At 44.9% G+C, this 18,028-nt stretch overlaps 1 protein-coding gene across 3 annotated transcripts in view; it reads right to left on the reverse strand.

The window, feature by feature from the left end:
* Positions 1-18,028, reverse strand: part of LMTK2 (lemur tyrosine kinase 2) — a 79,095-nt gene that overhangs the window by 20,080 nt on the left and 40,987 nt on the right. For all 3 annotated transcript variants that reach the window (XM_072943327.1, XM_031676731.2, XM_031676730.2), the window contains exons 6-8: positions 14,846-14,933; positions 6,476-6,609; positions 294-378 (exon numbers count right to left, since the gene is read on the reverse strand). In XM_072943327.1, the coding sequence (XP_072799428.1) occupies positions 294-378; positions 6,476-6,609; positions 14,846-14,933 (307 nt within the window). The remainder of the gene's footprint in view (positions 1-293; positions 379-6,475; positions 6,610-14,845; positions 14,934-18,028) is intronic.

Genomic DNA, 18,028 nt, shown 5'->3' on the forward strand with positions numbered 1-18,028 from the left:
CTCACTCAGCTGAGCTTTGCAAACACACACAAGTAAAAACCTCACGTACTGACCTTCTTGGGGGATATACTTATGACAGAGTCGAAAAATCCAAATTCCAAGCTTACTGGACTTGAGCCAAAATTTTACTGAACATGTAACAGAGAAACAGCTATAGGACACGTATATTTTATTATTCAGGGGGCAGTAATTGTTTAATGCCTTTCCAAAAGGGTGTGGCATTTTGTGATATGACCATTTTATGACTGTGAAATTAAATCAGACAGAGGAGAACCTTTACGCCTTTGGCTTACCTTGTACCTGCTGAATCCTATTCCATAATCTCCCACTTTCACATTTAAATCCGAGGTAAGAAAACAATTCCGCAGGGCCAAGTCACTGAAAACAGAAAGGGTGAAGTGAACCACAAGAACAAGTGAACCAACAACCAGGACAACGTGGCGTGAAACTGCCACGGAAAAAGGCTTGCCTTCTTGAGTAATCAGGGTAGTGAGTGTGCTGAGCTCCCTGCTTCATAATCAAAGCTTTAAAATCCTTTTTCATGGAAGAAGGTAATACCATATTCATAATTACTTAAAGAATGGAGATGATCAGATTTTTTTTCTTTTTGCAAATAACTCCGACTGCTAAGGTTAAATACTGACCACATCTGTACCTTGTTCTGCATTAATACCAGACTTATGGCTCATTTCCTAATATTTTGAGAGTAACCAAGAAAGAATTCTAAATTGGCTAAGTTGTCTGAGGCTTTTTTAAAATAATAACTTGCATTACCTGAGTAATAGTTTAGTAGCAATCGATTTCATTATAAGTAAAGATGAATAAAGTTGCAACTTTAAGCAGCTCAAAATAATCAACATTATTAAAAAATGTTTGTTTTTTAACTCCTTTTTCAAAGACATGCAAGCATTACAAGGAGGCCGTTACCAAGTCACTCTCACCTGTTCCAAACTCCACCCCTCCAAGAAAGAGGCAGAGTTGTTTTCAAGACTTACTTAAAACAATTCATTTTAAGTTTATCTAAGAACAAGTTAATTTTCAAAAACACATCACTTGAAAAGTAAAAACTACTTTTTCTAAAGGAACTCCCCATATAGACAACAGATTACTTTTTTTGGATTTTGGCTTTAGCCCTTAGAATCTTCTAAATTATCAACTGGCATATGAATAATAAAGCCACTAAATTAAAACAGAACCAGGTACCTAATTTATAGTTTTAAATCATAAGTACAAGTTACCAGAGACTGAATTTCTATAGTCCCAAATTTTAAATGTTTGTCTTTACCTGACTATAGAAGTCTAAAAATTTGAGTTAATTATTAAATTCTTTTCAAAGATGTTAATTTCCAAAGCTCCCACGTCTGAAATATAACAATCACGAGGCTGATGACAGCACCAGCGGATGCCGACATAATTCAATGACAGCTCGGTACATTAACAACGGTGATTCAGTCATAAAATAACTGCCAATGTTTACAAAGCACTTACTTTACACGACATGTTTCTCTAAGCAAGTGACGTGTTAACTCATTTAATCTTCACAACAGACCTCTGAGGTGGGCACTATTATGTTCCCCACTCTCAGAAAAGGAAACCGAGGCACAGAGAACTGAGGTGACTTTGCCAGGGTAAGCGTTTCCACTGTGCACCATTAGTAACCATCAAGGACGACATGTGACCAGCCAGGCCCTCAATAACACGCTGATCTCACTTCCAGTCAGTTGCGTTCAACTTCTCTCTACGCTATGTTTGCAAGCAGCGTTTTCACAGGGCTCCATCCAGAAGCCATCAGGCCCACAGAGGCGTCTGGAGAAATCCTCGGGACACCTCTACCCTCACAAACAACGCACAGGCACACCGGGAAATACTGCCATAAAGTGAATCTTGCAATAAGGAGAGTCAAATTTTTGGTTTCCCAGCACATAGAAAAATGTTGTTTACACTACACTGTGGTCTGTCAAATGTGCGATAGCATTATGTCTAAAAAATGTACAAACCTTACTTAAAAAATATTTACTGCTTAAAAAAAAGTCAAAATAATTACAATAGTAACATCAAAGGTCACCACTGATCACTGTAACAAATATAACGATAATGAGAAAGTTTGAAATGCTGCAAGAGTTACCACAATGTGACACAGAGACACCAAGTGGGCAAATGCTGGTGGACAACAGTGTGGACAGACTCGCTGGACACGGGGTTGCCACAGGCCTTCGAGTTGTACAAAACTGTGGTATCTGCGAAGTGCAATCAGGCAAGGTGTGCCTGGAGAAACTGATCTCAAGGCGAGGACTGGTCCCTATGTTTCAAAGGGAAGGAAGGAAGGGAGGGAGGAGGGGGAGGGCCCTCGGGGCAGGAGGGTGGGAGGCCTCCAGACCCACAGCTGCCACTGCACGGCCTGGTGGGTTCGGCCAGCAGAGGTTCCGTCCTGGAGCACTGCCAACGAGCATTTCCAGGCCCGACAGTCCAGTCCAGCTTCCCCTCCACCTTCCCAACACTTCCCCGCTGAGACCAGAATGAAGAGCAGGGTGCCAGGGTCCCAGCAGTGGGCCAGCAGCAGAGCCACCAGGCCCCAGCCTCCTCCTTCCTCACACATGTTCCCTGTGGGTCTTCATGAGAGGCCTGGATAAAGATGAAGAGTCATCTACGCAAAAGGCCTTTGGCTGTCCTTGTAAAGGACGCTGTGAGACTCTTAACACAATTCAGCTGCTGTTCTCAGGGAAACGGACGTGCTTTCCATCACCCGACAACCAGCTGCAGTGAGGATGGCTGGTGTGACTGGCGAATTTCTTCTAACCCGGCTCCCTCCTTCACCCCAGCCGTCCCAGTCACTACAGCACAGTGGGAAAAGCACTGCACAAAGTCAAGACCTGGGAGCTCGTCTTGGCTCCACGACTGAGAACTATGTGACTTCAGGCAAGTCAACACATCAGAGCCTCACTTGTCAGTTTTTTTCACCAAAAAAAGAGGTTAACCTGTAAGGGTTAACTTACAAAGTCTTTATAAGGATAAACATTTTTTTTTAATGAAATGCTTTCAAAACGTTAAAGTGTTACCCAGATTCAAAATGATGATATAATTCAATTCAAAGTTGGTAAAAATAAATATTCCCTGAAGCCCAACAACATGCCAAGCTAAAGAACAGGAAAACACAAAGGTGTAACTTCTTGACGTCAGCAGCTGGTTTGGGTCAGGAAATACAAACATACCCAGTATACTCTTCCTCCAGGTTGAAAAACAGGTCTCGTAGCAAGGCTGCCAAGCGATTCAGCCCTGAAAGGCTCTCAGAGCTCTGGCCTGGGCCCCGTGGCTGGCAGCACTCACTGTCGCCTCAGCTGTCAGTGGCTGCACGGGACCCAGCCACGTGAGCGGAGCTGGCCGACCCAGGGAGCAGAGTTCGCAGATGAAGAGAGTTCCAAAGAGCCTCCCATCCCGATTCACAAGGAAGCATCACCACTCGCTCTCAGTGCACTGGGGCAAGAGCTTACCCACCTCCAGCCAGACTGCTCTAACGGCTCAACGTGGCTGGAGCCATTTTCAAAGTCACCCACTCCTCTTTTAGTCACTTACTCACGCTCTCCTGAGTAACCTCAATTCCTGATCAAAAGAGGAATGAACGGGAAGCAAAACAATCCAAAGTTACTGGATACTCTTCCTGGCATGGCACGCCTTATCTAACCTTGAGAACAGCACTTCAGGGCAAGACTACCCCCATCTCATAGAAGAAACAGGCTCAGGAGGCCTAGGTGATGTGGCTTGCACCAGTAAAGCCTGGCAGAGGCCACCCAGCTCGGACCCCATCTTGGGCTGCTCACCACACCACTCTGCGGCTGGCGGCCATGAAGCTTTAATAACAGATGCCTACGTGGGTGGTGAAGAGACTCTGCCACTGACCACTTGCAGGTGGGATGCAGCTCAGGGAGGTACAGGAGGAAGAGTATGTGGCACCAAGAGACCACTTAGAGTCTGGACAGCTTCCACCCCTGCTTATTAAGTCAGCTGGCATCATGCTTCTCTTCCCTGGTGACAGGACCCAGACAGCCCCCGAGTCCACAGCCTGTCCCTCCTAATCCTCTGATGCACGCCTCTTACGTACACTGGGTGATGTGAATGCCCGGCTCCTGTAACACTGGACACCTACCCTCTACAGAAAGAACTTTAAAACTGGGCAAATCCTCAAGTGGTTCCTTCACACACAACCGTCACCCAGGAACTCCTCAAGGCCACAGTCACAGGTCTCCAGCTGCACGAGCCCCCTCGAGGCCACATCACCACTGGAAGCCCCTGCACTACGCTCACTGCAATGACCTGGTGGCTTCTCACTGGAGCTGCTCCTTCAAGAACAGGGACGGACTGGGACAGGAAGTCCCAGGCTCTGGGCCAGCAGGGCAGACTGGTGTGGAGCACAACACACTGGCAGCTTCCACTGTGTACAAGGCCTTCACAAATGTCACGTGTGACTGCAGAGACGCGGGCTACCCAAGACCCAGGCATAAGCCCCTCTTAGACAGTAAGTAAAAATAAAATTTAATTGGGGGTGCTTTAGTAGATCAGTTTCCAGGCGGACACACAGGATGCTCTATTTTCAACCAGTGCAGGAAGTCTGACTTTGAGTCAGCCAATAAATATTCTAAAATCCAGGTTAAAAACATGCTATACAACAGGCTACCAACCAAAAAACTTAAAGCACAAAATTTTGCCCCAAATGGAAATTTTACATAAAACGTAGCTACTTCTTACACCAAAATTAAGGGGTGGAGGTTATAGCTCAGTGGTAGAACACCCGCTTCACATGCACGAGGTCCAGGGTTCAACCCCCAGTGCCTCCATTAACAACAACAACAAAAACCCAAACAAAACCAAAATGAAACAGCTGTCAGTGGTTTCAAGAATTTTCTTCACCTTGAGATTTTTTACCTGAATAAAATCCAAGCCATGTGATTTACCATCTTTATTTGTTCTAAAGTTCACAAGATTCCAAATGAAGTAAAACTTTAACCTAAAGAAACTCTCAGAAGATAACATTTACTCTGACATCTTTACCAATTTTTAAAATGCAACAGTAAAAACCTACTTGGGCTTTAAACAGTTTCTGGCTGTCTTTGATAACTTTATGCTGCTAATTCTGATGTGATACTCGTTTTAGATGTTCCATTCTCCAAAATCTAAAAATTCCTAACCCAAGTATTAGGTAATAACCATCTGTGTTTTATGAAAGATGAGTAACACAAACACGCTGGGTATTAACCTGTTATGAGATTAAGAAACAAAACGTAAGATTTCTCAGTTATAAAATAAATAGATTCTTATATTTTAAAGTTTTGTGTAAGGGCTTCTGCCGTGGGCCTGAAGAAACTCAATCTTTTGGGTCTCTTAAAAAGCACTTTATCAGAATGATTGGCCCACTATGCAAGTCAAATAAGATAGACATGTAAGAAAAACGTTAATTTTCTTTCTTCCCCGTTGGGAATTTGACTGGCATTTTTCTGAGTCTGTACACACACACACACACACCCCCCTACAAATACAAGCAGGTGTTTTCTTATTTTTTTAAAAATGGTGTTATATTATAAATATAGTCCTGTGCAACCTGCCTTAAAAAAATATACAATACTTCACAGACAGCCCGCCACATCAGCACACACAGGTGTTCCTTTTCAGGTCTTTGGATTGTTAAAGAATTAAATGACTTGATTTAAAATCAACTAAACAGACACTGCCTGGTTTCCCCAGAGACCTGAGAAATGATTTTAAACATATTTTAAACAAAAATCAGAGCTTAAAAGGCTGGAGGAAAATAAGCAGAAATCTCCTTTTGGGTTCACAGAATCATCATCTGTGATTCGTTTTAAATTGTTTTGATCACAAAACTTACATCAATGGTTTGAACCAAACACAGTGTGCTCCAGAGTGCTGCAGCCATTTGAGTTGGACCAGAAAGGTTTGCACAGGGACGTGTTACACCAACAGGTGTGCTGCTCACACACGAAGCCTGATCACGGGCCCGGCCATGGGCAGGTCTCTTGGAGCACTGTCTGGAGACCCAACACTGTGACCGTCTCTGAAAACAGTGACTCCAGCCCATCAGGTCCCCTCTTCCTCTCTCAGGAATGTGAGCTGGGACACGCCGTGCAACCTGGCGGTCAAAGCCAGAGACTACAGCTGACCAGGATGCAACGGGAGCCGTCAGGAGGCTGACTCCCGACTGCTGACTGCTGACTCTGAGCCACGTGCACCCTTTCACATTCTCTGAAATTCTGGAAATCATTTCTAGACCTCAGGTTGTATTAAGACACACTGCTCCCCAGCACTGGTTTAAATGAAGGCAGCTCAACCCTTATTCTGACACTGGGAAGCAGGGGACAGCGTCCACCTGACCAATCGAGAGCTCAGCCCACAGCCCTCCTCCTGAAGCTTTCTGCAGGCCCTTCCACAAACTCTGTGCGGAGGGACGAGCGCCTGTGCGCGGACCCACCTGTGCAGGAAGTGCAGCTTGTGCATGGCGGCCAGCCCCGCCGCGATCTCACACGCCAGCCTCTGCAGCAGCATGGTCTGCGCGTCCCCCTGCACCGGCTCGGGCTCGTTCCGCAGGTAAGCCTTCAGATCGCCCTGCGAAAATGAGTCTGGTTCAGTTTCCCAAGTGGACCCGGTGAGCAGACCAGCAACTGAACAGGTGCCTTAGCCGACATAAATTACCAAGGTTATTTATTAGGAATGAATTAGGTCTGAGCTTAGTTGAGAATCCCACACTGAACAAGTGTGAAATGACAAAAAGCAACTCCAACCGAATATCTCAAAGGTAGAGAAAACACTATTCTCCTTTTAGGATCACTCTAAATTAAACATTAGCTTACCCTTGTTATATAAGCACATGTATAACAAGTTTAAAAAAGATAATTTTGCGATGGTGCACAATTTAAGTGCAGAAGTACAGAAACTTCCAGGTAACTAAGAGATGATGCAGAGAGTGAAAGAGGGGCCACTGGCACTGCCTTCAAGGATTCCAGGAGAACACTGCATCGTGAAGGCTACCGCCAAAGCACTCGTGAGCAACAGAGAAGGGGAGAAGGAAAGAAAATGGGTGGAAAGGAGGAAAAAGTATTTCAGTGCCGGTAACTGCTTCAGGTCTCTGCCAGCTTCCCCACGGCCTTGTGTTGCACAGAGATCACTGTGAGAAGGAACATTCTAGTCACTCCAGAAACTCACGATGTTAATTTCAACAAGTCCGTTCTTCCTGCACGGGCAGGAAAATGAACAGGTTCACGTTAGACACCCAGCACACGGGTGCTCCAGGGCCGAGCTCCCCAGGTATTCGTGCAGGGTCAAGCCGTCCTACTCTGCTTTTGTTTCACGGCTTTAAGGACTGTATGTCTGTGGGATCTACAGTGTATCTGTTTTGGGAAAGACACTTTTGAGGAAATCTTCCATGTTCTGCTTACCACATGATTATTTATGGATGTGATTTAATTCCGAATTAAAGCTTTATATAATCAGTCAATAACATTTAGAAAGCATGCCAATAGCTTTCAGTTTTCTTTATATCTGAGTCAAAAGAGATTCTGGAAGGAAATTTTCCTTTACCAACAAAACTCTCATATTTCTTATGATTGTTACCGAAGACAGCAAGCTAATTAAACTCCCCTCAGAATCAAACTTTAAAGCACAATATTCCTTTGCCAACAGCTGTCCACATTCAATACTAAGTACGTTCCAATGTAACCTCTAGGTCCACAGCAAGAATATAAATTTGTTTTTGTTCCCAGTTTCAACAATTGCTATATGAATGATAACACTGACGTTAATAACCATTACCATCTGAACTTTTGAACACTGTGCCAAGCACCGTGCTGGGAATTTTTACACCTGTTACCTCAAATTAACTCTTGCAATTTAAAACACTTTTCAGATACGGAATGACGCTTAGGGAGGTTAAGAAATTTGCCTAGGGCCACAGACTAATAAAGAGTGGGGCTGTATGTCTCCTCTTCAGTTTGACAAACTGTCAAGAAAATTCTATTTGGTGAGTGAGTTAAAGTAGTATGCAGATCAAATCAATTATTTTATAAGAATGAATGTCAAGTAAATTAAAGCCAACGACACGGCTTTGTAGGGTTCTCCCAGACCTATCGACACTGCTGTCAGGGAAGCAACTGCCCGCTCAGGACCAAGGCGCACGTTCACCCACATCTAAATCTTCCTTCTTTCCAAACATGGTCCTCCCTCCTGTTGCTCCTGTCACAATTACAGGGAGAAACAGACACCTCTCTTCCCACTTAAAATGCGTGCCCCTCTCCACCCCAACCCCACCTGCACCTGTCCAGGGGAGGCTCTGCCCAGTGTGGCAGTGGGGAGAATAAAGACAGGTTTGGATGACAATTAAACAACCCAGAAAAACTCTAGCAAAAGTGCTGGGCCTAGAGGCTAATGGAGCTTTCACAAAGCAGCCCATATAGAAGCGAACTAGGAAAACAGAGAGCTCAAATTGATTCACAGTACCCGGAAATGACAACCTGAGTTCACCTGTCTGACCTCTTTCCTGCAACATCCACCTGAGGGAGAGCTACCCCCACACAGAGGAGGACTGTGCTGCGCGGCATCCAGCCAAGTCTCACAGCAAGCAGAAGCTGCTGGCGGACAACGAACACTTCCCCAGGGACTCGGCCGTGAAGGCGGGAGTGGCCGAGTGGGTGTGGGTATTTCTCAAGGTTATCCAAAAGTACTCACTACCACTCACTGTTCCTAAAATCTCTCTCCACAGCAGTCCACTCCCCAAATTTCACCAGAAGATAAAGCACAGTAAACAGAAGGGGATTTTGCCTAAGAATGTTAATGTTCCGAATGTTCCCAGCTCGGCAAAACTAAAAGCCTCTCCTTTCACCTGCCCCGGGGGAGGCAAAGTCAGCACAACCCGGGCAAGCCCGGCTCTAACCCAGGGAGAGCTAACATCTGTGCTGCCCGGGGAGCCCAGTCACTTTTTTGTGTGTGAGTCGTGTGATGGGCTGTGAGGGTCCAGGGTCATTTCTGGGCTCTAGAAAGAACCTTGGAGCTCTCTTGGTACCACCGTTTAAAAGAGAAATCAGCATAAAGTCTCTACAGTAAAGATGTTTATAACTGTAAGTATTAAAAATTGATTCATTCTATCCTACAGATAAAGCTGTATTTAGGTACCTGGCTTATTTTATTTATGTTTTAATGATGCTTAGTGAGTAGACAGGGATGATGACTTTGGTTCATTATTTATAAAGAAAAAAACACTGAGAGAATAGCAATGCATTCTGAATTAAAATAAAGTTTCCTTTATCCAAGTCTCAAAAATTTCCCAGCTCCTCCACAAACCCCGCCCAAAAAACTCAGAAAGAATAATTTATGACACTAGATGGCAGCAAAGTGCAAGACTAGGAACTCATAGACACCAGAACAGCAACCTGAATGGTCATTCGAAGACCTTTCAACACTCACTCACAGTGTCCCCTTAAATCCCACCACCAGCTGCCAGGGGGGCCCCTGCAGGACACTGATAACAGCAAGTTAGCTTCCACATGGTGTAAAACCCAACAAGAAGATATTGCAGTCCTTCCTACGTTTAAGAGAAGGATGTGGGGGGAAAATCTGTTTTTAAACACAAACTTGAGTCAAAGGATGAAAGAACGGCATCAACAGCCACAGACTCAGCACCCCTGACGGAATGGGCCGCCGGCGTCAGCTGGAGGCCCTGGAGCCTCCTGGCCACGCCTCGCCGCTTCTTAACTCCCTCAGGGTCTCTGACCGTGCCCACTCTTTCTCACACCGTTACCCTGGACTGTTCACCCCGTGCCTGCCCTGCTCAGTCTCTCTCCGAGTCCGCCCCTTCTCTGCTCAAACACCTAGCAGAGACACCCCACAAAGAACCAGCAAGCGCCCACACTGGGTGCTGGCTCCCACCCCACGTCCTCCTCTCTTCAGACTCCTAGGAAGCTGGCTCTGTTCCGGCTGCCCCCATCTCCTGGCCCCCCACTCTCCAGCAGACCCCTTGCCCCAACAGGCTCGGCTGTGGCTGCTCCCGCCGGGCTCTTCCCGGCCGCCTCTGACAGATGCACGGTCACTGGGTTGGCGTCTCACCAGCAGACCAAGTGAGGGGCCCGTGCCTTCCTCTCCAGGAACAGAGCTGAAGGTAAGAGAGCTGAAGAAACTGCTGACTTAAGGAAGACAAGACGTTTAATCCACTTCCTTCTCTTTACCACCTCGGCCTGCAGTCTGGCCCCCAGGTGGCTGGTCTCTGCTTGTTACCCTGCCAGCAGATCCTGCCCAGTGGATGCCAGTCTGCTTCTCCCAGCTCGGTGCTCTCCGCATCCAGCCTCCAAGCCCCGCAGGCCCACCCGCTGCTCCCATGATTCACCCACCATCCGGCTTCCCTGCCTGGCTCGTGCTGTTCCCGTGATCCTTTCCTGCTGAGCAGAGTCGACCTACCCGCTCTTCCACACTCAGATCAAATGCCACTTCCTTTGTGAAGCCTTCCCCAATGAGCCGAGCTGGAGCTGCTGTACAGAACTACCCCAACCTTTCAATTATGATCCATTAATTTAAGACAGTAAAAATGAACAAAAGTAACTACCATCTCCTGAGCACTTTTACTGTGTCTACGGGGTAGGCAGTATCATGCCCACCTTTCAGATGTCTACACTGAGGCCACGAGAGGTTAGGGAACTTTCCAAGGTGATGCACAAGTAAGCGGCAGGACAAGCATCTGGAGGCAGGCCCACCTGGCTCTACAGGCAGGAAAGGCAGGATGGGGTGACTCACCCACGTTCCCGAGGGCGTTGCACGGGATTGGGGTGACTCACCCTTGTTGCCCAGAGCACTGGGCACAGCTCTTTGTACTTAAGAGGTGCTCAATACATTTCTGTTGAATGAGTGATCTTTATCCCCAGTCTCCTCGCGGGACACGCACGTGACAGCCCAGGGTACCTTCTACGGCACAGGCTGCACACAGGCCCTGCAGTTGCCTCTCGTCTCACCAACGCTGCGCCATCAGCTTGACACATTGGCCACTGCCATTCAGCTACCAAACTCAGAGGAGTTTTCATCTTCTCTCTTAAAAATTCTGAGATAAAGTGCTTTTCAAAAAGAGATGGGTAATCCCATCTCACAAGGAATTACTTAAGTGCGTGAGGACAAATTCTCTCCTTTCTACATCAGAGATGTTATCCCGAGCGTGATGACTGCCTGGTGACGGCGGAAAAGGCCAGCGCTCACTGAGCAGCTCCTGACCTACTAAGAGCACACGAGAAGAGTGGCTCCTTTCACTGTGGCTGCAGCTGCTTATTACCGAGCCTGGGCTTCTGGACTCTGTCCTCTGGACTCTGGCCAGTGGGCGGTTCTGCCGTGGATGCCGCCCCTCTGCTCAGGCTGGCCTCTTTCTGGGAGGGTCTGGGGCCCCCAGTCTGGGAGCAGGGCTCTGGTGAGTGCTGGGGACATCCTGCAGTCCAGCGTCCACTACAGCTCCCTGGGCCAACACGACCCAACCGTTTCTGCCACCTGGTTCCCTGCACATCCTGAACCCAGGGGACCAGACCTCGGTGCCAGTGCCCCCTCTCGAAGCCCCAGCCCTTGCTGCTTGGGGAGCCTGTTCCTTCTGAAATTTACCAGGCACCAGAGGGGATGAGCACAAAACTGCCCGAGGAGATAATGTGGCCTCAGTACCGGGCAAGGGGGAGGGCTCCCTGGGTTAACAGCCTTCACTTTGATATAAGACTGGTCATTCCAAGTGCTGACGGATGGATTTCCCAAGGTGACACTAGCCTCCCCCTAGTATAGGTAACACCTGGTACAGCACCTTACATAATAATTACCAATATTTGTATATGCATGTGTGTGTGGTAAAAACGGTGACGCATAAATATACCACTGCGACCATTTCTAAGTGTGCAGTTCAGTGGCATTAAGTACATTCACACTGTTGTGCAGCCATCACCACCGTCCGTCCACAAAGCTCCTTTCAGTTTCCCAGCTGAAAGTCTGTTTCCATTACATGCTAACCCTTCCCACGCCACCCCTCCGCCATTCTCTCTCTCTGAAAGTGACTGCGCCAGGGACCTCAAATAAGTGGAATCACAAAGTATCTGTCCTTTTGCAATTTAGCTTACTGAGCATAATGTCCTGAAGGTTCATCCATATTGTAGCACGTATCAGAATTTCCTCCCTTTTTAAGGCTGACAAATACTCCATTGTATGGAGAAACCGAATTTCGCTTATTTGTTCATCCCTTGATGAACACCTGGGTTGCTCCCACCTCTTGCCTAGTATGGACAATGCTGCTATGAACACGGGCATGGAAACATCTCTTTGAGATCCTGCTTTCAATTATTTTGGATATATGTACCTAGAAGTGAAACTGTCCAATCATATGGTAATTCTGTCTTAATTTTTTGAGGAAAATTTACTGGTTTTGAAACATTTACTGTTGATCAATATACCCTTGGGTGGTGCACCAAAATAAAAGCAGACAACAGCTCTGCACTGCCCACGAAAGCTTGCGGTGGGGATGAGGGCTCTTTCCAGATGCTCAGCCTTCAGGAGTGAACATCCCCCCAGTATGACTCAGGGTCATGTAACACATGTGTTTCAAGAAGTCACCTTTGTTAATTCTGGAGGGCTGTAGCCATAATCCTCATCCCAAGACAGAAAGCCAACAGAAACTTAGGTAGTGAATATGCATGTCTGACTACTTAGTCTAGTGTGAGTACTTGGAGAACCTGCACTTAAATCTGAGATCTGCACGTGCCGGGGAAAACCTGTATGAAAAGAATGCTGAGTTAACAAAAGACACGGATTTATTATATAAAGTCACGTCTGCACAATGACAATATTAGGATCGTGCCGATACTGGGTCATTCAGGGTAACTGCAAAGGAGTTATTTGCACCTTTTGTGATGTTTTAGGGTTTCTTTATAAGGCAGGTCCAACTATTCCCAAGAAAACCAGGCAACTTCATTAAAACACAAATCAGGACAGCACCCAAAGCAAGCCCACCACCTGGCGCACTCAGGAGACACCGGGCGGAGCAGCCGGAGTCTCCTCCTACTCCCAGGACCCGGACCGCCGCGGGGGGGCTGGTGAGGCTTCCAGGAGCGGAGGAGCGGGGGAGGAAGAAAATGCCGAGGCGGAGGAGCTGGTTTCACAAGCCACCTCGACGGGCCTGGACACGCGCTGTTCCAAGAGGGTGCTGATTCCTGCCATATTCCTGTTACGGTCACTCACGAAGAGCGTTCCGACTTTTACTTATAATCAGAATCAGGAGCTTAGGGACCCAGAAAAGACATCATTCAACATCTCAGAAAAGTAGAACTCTGACAAGCAGACTCGTCTCATCATTGTGAAAACGTATCTTTGGTCTTTTCTCCTCAAATGCTGTGTCAGCACAGGGCTCACTCTCATCCTGGTCACCCAGAGCGAGACCAAAAGGAGCTGTGTGTCCACATTATAATAACCGGGGATCACACATAGAGCTCGGCTAATCCTGAGATAATCAAAACAAAATATGCAATAAAACCATCAGAAACTCCACTGAGAACTCACGCCTCTATTAAATAATCAGGCTAAACGGCAGCCATCACACGCCTGCTCCCACAAGCAGGAGACCCAGAGGACAGCGAGCAGTTCTCTCCCTGCGTCCCTCGAGAACAGCATGCTGCCTTTCTACAGCAAGTGCCCCATCAGTAAGTGCCCCCCATGATGGAAGAAACCGTGGGGCAGGCACCGAAAAGCAGGTTTAACTCCAGTCTCCTTACATGGAGAGAGCTCTCTGAGGTCCCAGCTTCTCTGGGGGAGGGTAAATATATTGATTAAAATATACTGACTTCATTATATTAAGTATGCATGCTGCAACTTCTAGTGTAGCCATAAACAAAATTAAGAAACAGTAGATGGGGAAAATGAAAAAAGGAAGGCTAGAAAAAAAGCAAAAAAGAAAAGTTGAAAGAGGTAGGAAAAATAATACAAAACAGGTACCTAACATTCCAAATGCCTCAAAGATACAACAAACATAAATGGGCTACATGTTTCGTGTTAAGTGACCTAGATCGACAGATTAACACAATTCTAACAATAAGCTATTTACAAGTGACGTAAACCAGAGAAAGGGACTGAGAGCGATAAACCAGGCAAATTCTAACCAAAAGCTGGCATAACTATAACAGTATCAGTAAAACAGATTTTATCTAAAGTAACACTTTGAATCTTAAAGAGAGCCCTTACATAAAAGTTTCAAATTACAACAAGTTATATCAATTTTAATTCCGTATCCCTGACACAACAGAGTATCAAAATGTACGAAGCATGACAACTAGAATTATAAGGAAAAATGGGGAAAATTCATAATGAGAACAGGGTATTTTCACATGCCTCTCAATCACTGGTAGAAAATTGACCCAGGTTCCCTCTATCCCCGAGCCCTCCCCACAAATCAGGAGGAAACAGGAGATGTGAGCAGCCTCATAAACTTGACCCAAAAGATCCATGCAGACACACAGTACAGATCACCAGAATACACATTTCCCTCCCCCAGCATCCACACACAGGGCAGAACACTGACCCTGGGGTGGAGATGAACGTGGCCTGAACAGAGCTGCAGCAGACGCAGTCACCGCATGAGATGAGTGAGGCCCACTCTGCTCTCACCAGCCACTGAGATGGGAGGGGCTGCGATGTAATCCACTGAAAGCTAATATATCGAGTTTATTAATCATTTTTCTTTGGAATTAACTGCCTTGGGCAGAAATGAAAGCAGTCCCTCACCCAGCACTTCTGTCAAAAATACTTCAGTAAAAACTTCTGAATACTTGACCTTGAATTTCTACGAGAAACTTACCAAGTCACAGAACTCGAACACGAGAAGATAGGGGATTGCTTCTACACACTGTCCAACACACTGAAGAATGTTTGGATGTTTAAGAATACTGGTAAAAAAAAAAATGACAGTATTGTTCATGAGGGAGCTGGCCAGTAAACCTGTTCAAACAGTAACTCCAAATGTAACATTCATAATGATGATATGATTCATAATTGATGATATTTAAATATGATCAACTGAAAAGAACACAGTAAGATTACATTTAACAGATGTATTCTGTTATGTAATGAGTAAATAATTCAAAGCCAATCACGTGAATATTTTCACAAATTAAAACAAAACTCCTAAGAATCTTTAACTTCAGTAATTTAAACTTATATTTATTTGTTTATTTTTTTAAACAGAGGTACTGGGGATTGAATCCAGGACCTTCTGCATGCTAGGCACCACTCTACCACTGAGCTATACCCTCCCCTAGTAATTTAAATTTATAGATACTATTTTGAAGTAGCATTTAAAAGAAGACAGACTATATACACAAATTCAACAAGCACTTCAATCCACATATTAAATAACCCAGTTACTTCTCAGGCTATCTAGCTTTTATACTATTTCCATAAACCACAGTACATGCAAACTCTTTCTGGAAAATATTTTGTCCAAAAGACAGTTAAAAAAAAAAGAAAAAGATATGCCAAAATGGTGTTTTAAAAAAAATTCATTTTGAAGCAATAATGAGTTAACAGTAAGCTGCAAAGACAGTACAAAGAGGCCCCATGTCCCCCACTGGTGACACCTGACACAATCGAACTAAAATCCTGAAACCGCGGCACTGACACCAGGGTACACGGTGTGCACTTCTGAGTCCTGTGATCACAGGTGCAGATTCGTGTGAGCACCACTCCACAGAGATACAGAACTGCCCCGTCACCACGAAGGTGTCCCTCATGGTTCCCTTTGCTGTGCAAAAGCTTTTAAGTTTAATTAGGTCATATATGTTTATTTTCTCTTTTACTTCCATTATTCTAGGAGACAGACCCAAAAAAATACTGCTGTGATTTATGTCAAAGAGTGTTCCACCTATGTTTTCTCTAGGAGTTTTAGAGTATTCAGTCTCACGTTAAGGTCTTCACTCCATTTTGAGTTTATTTTTGTATATGGTGTTAGAGAATGTTCTAATTTCATTCTTTTACCTGTAGCTGTCTTGTTTTCCCAGCACCACTTATTGAAGAGATTGTCTTTTGGTACTGTTTTGCATTTCTGTCTTTTACTGCTGAGTTTTGAGAGTTCTTTATAAATTCTAGATATGAGTCACAGGTCAGGTATGAGGTTTGCAAGTATTTCCTCCTAGTTGATAGTTTATCTTTTCAACCCCTTACCAAGGTTTTTCACAGAGCCAAAGGTTTAATTTTGCTGATACCAATTTGCCCACTTTTTTTTTTAATGGGTCATACTTTGGTATGACTTTTAAAAACTCTTCACCAAGCCTTAGGTCCCAAGATTTTCTGTTATATTCTAAAAGTTTTACAGATTTACATTTACTTTTGAAACTATGATCCATAGAGTTAAGCTGTTTACAAGACATGAGACTTAGCTCAAGGATCCTTTTTTTCTCTACAAATATCCAACTGCTCCAGCAAGTGTTGCTGTTTTTTTTTCCCCAGCTTGAAAAAGCCATCCTTTCTCCATTGAAATGCTTTTGCACTTTTCTCAAAAATCAGTTGAACATAACTGTGGAGCTATGTCTAGGTTCTGTGCGCTGTTGCACTGGATTCTGTGTCTCTCTGCCAGTAACACCGTCCTGATTACTACAGCTATATGAAGTCCTGAAATTGGGTTGAGTGACTCCTCCAACTTTTATTGTTGTTTCATAGTTGTTTTGGCTACTCTACTTCCTCTGCCTTTGTGTATAAATTTAAAATATTCTTGTAAACAGGTTTTAAAACCTTGCTGGGCTTTTGATAGGAACTGCAGGAATCTGATGGCAAGAACGGACATCATCATGACCCCAATCCATGAATATGGTCTGTCTCTTCATTTATTCAGATCTTTGGTTTCGTACATCAGTTTCTATAGCTGACAGCATACAAGTCCTGTACACGTCCTTAAGCACTTCTTTTCTTGCTTCTGAGCAAGTGTAAAAGTTATTCTGGTTTCCATGTGTTCACTGCTTACAGAAACAAAATCAACTTCTGTAGGTTGATCATGCATCCTGTAAACTTGCTGAATTCCTTTTAGGTTTAGGGGATTTTTTTGTAGATTCCTTGGGATTTTCTACGTATAAGCGGAGACATTTCTTCCTTTCTGAGCTGTATGTCTTTTGTTTCCCTTCCTTGCCTTACTGGAGTAGTGGGAACTCCATGTTATTACTGAATAGCAGGGATGAGGGTGAATATCCGTGTCTCGTCCTGATCTCAGGAGCAGAGGCATTTAGCCTTTCCCACTAAGTATGATGCCAGATATAGACTTTTTGTACATGTTCTTTATCAAGCTGAGGAGGGTCTCCTTCAATTTCAGTTTTCAGAGAGTTTTTATCTGTGGGGTTTTGTCAAATATTTTTCTCCAGCAACTGACAGGACCATGTGACAGTTCTTCTTTACCCAGTTTATACAGTGGATTACACTGATTTTCAAGAACTGAATCAGACCAGAGTCCCGGGAGCAAATCCCAGTCAGTCATGATACGTAACTCTTTATATACTGCTGAATTCATTTGCTAATGTTTTGGTAAGAATTTCTGCATCAGCATCAACGACAGAGATACTGGTCTACAGTTTTCTTTTCCGTACTACCTTAGTCAGGGGTAACAAACGAGTTAGGGAGTGTTCCCTCCTCTTCAATTTTCCAGAAAATAATATGTAAAATGGGCATTAATTCATCTTTACACATTTTGTAGAATTCTCCAGTGAAACTGCCTAAGCCTGGGGATTCTTTTTGTGTTTTTAAGTCACAAATACCATTTTTAAAAATACTCACAGGTCTACCCAAATAACCTATTTCATACTGGTGAGTTGGGGTTTGTGCTTTCTGAGGTGGTGGTTCATTTCACCTGAGGTGTCAGATGTATGCTATGTGGTGCTGTCAGTCCCTTACCACCCCTTTGCTGTCTGCAGGGTCTGCAGTGCCATCCCTGTTTCATTCTTGTTATTAGTGTCTGTGTCTTCTCTCCTTTCTCTCAGTCTTGCTAGAGGTTCGTCTATCT

This window comes from Vicugna pacos, chromosome 18 (genome assembly GCF_048564905.1).
Source record: "Vicugna pacos chromosome 18, VicPac4, whole genome shotgun sequence".
Classification (NCBI taxonomy): Eukaryota; Metazoa; Chordata; class Mammalia; order Artiodactyla; family Camelidae; genus Vicugna; species Vicugna pacos.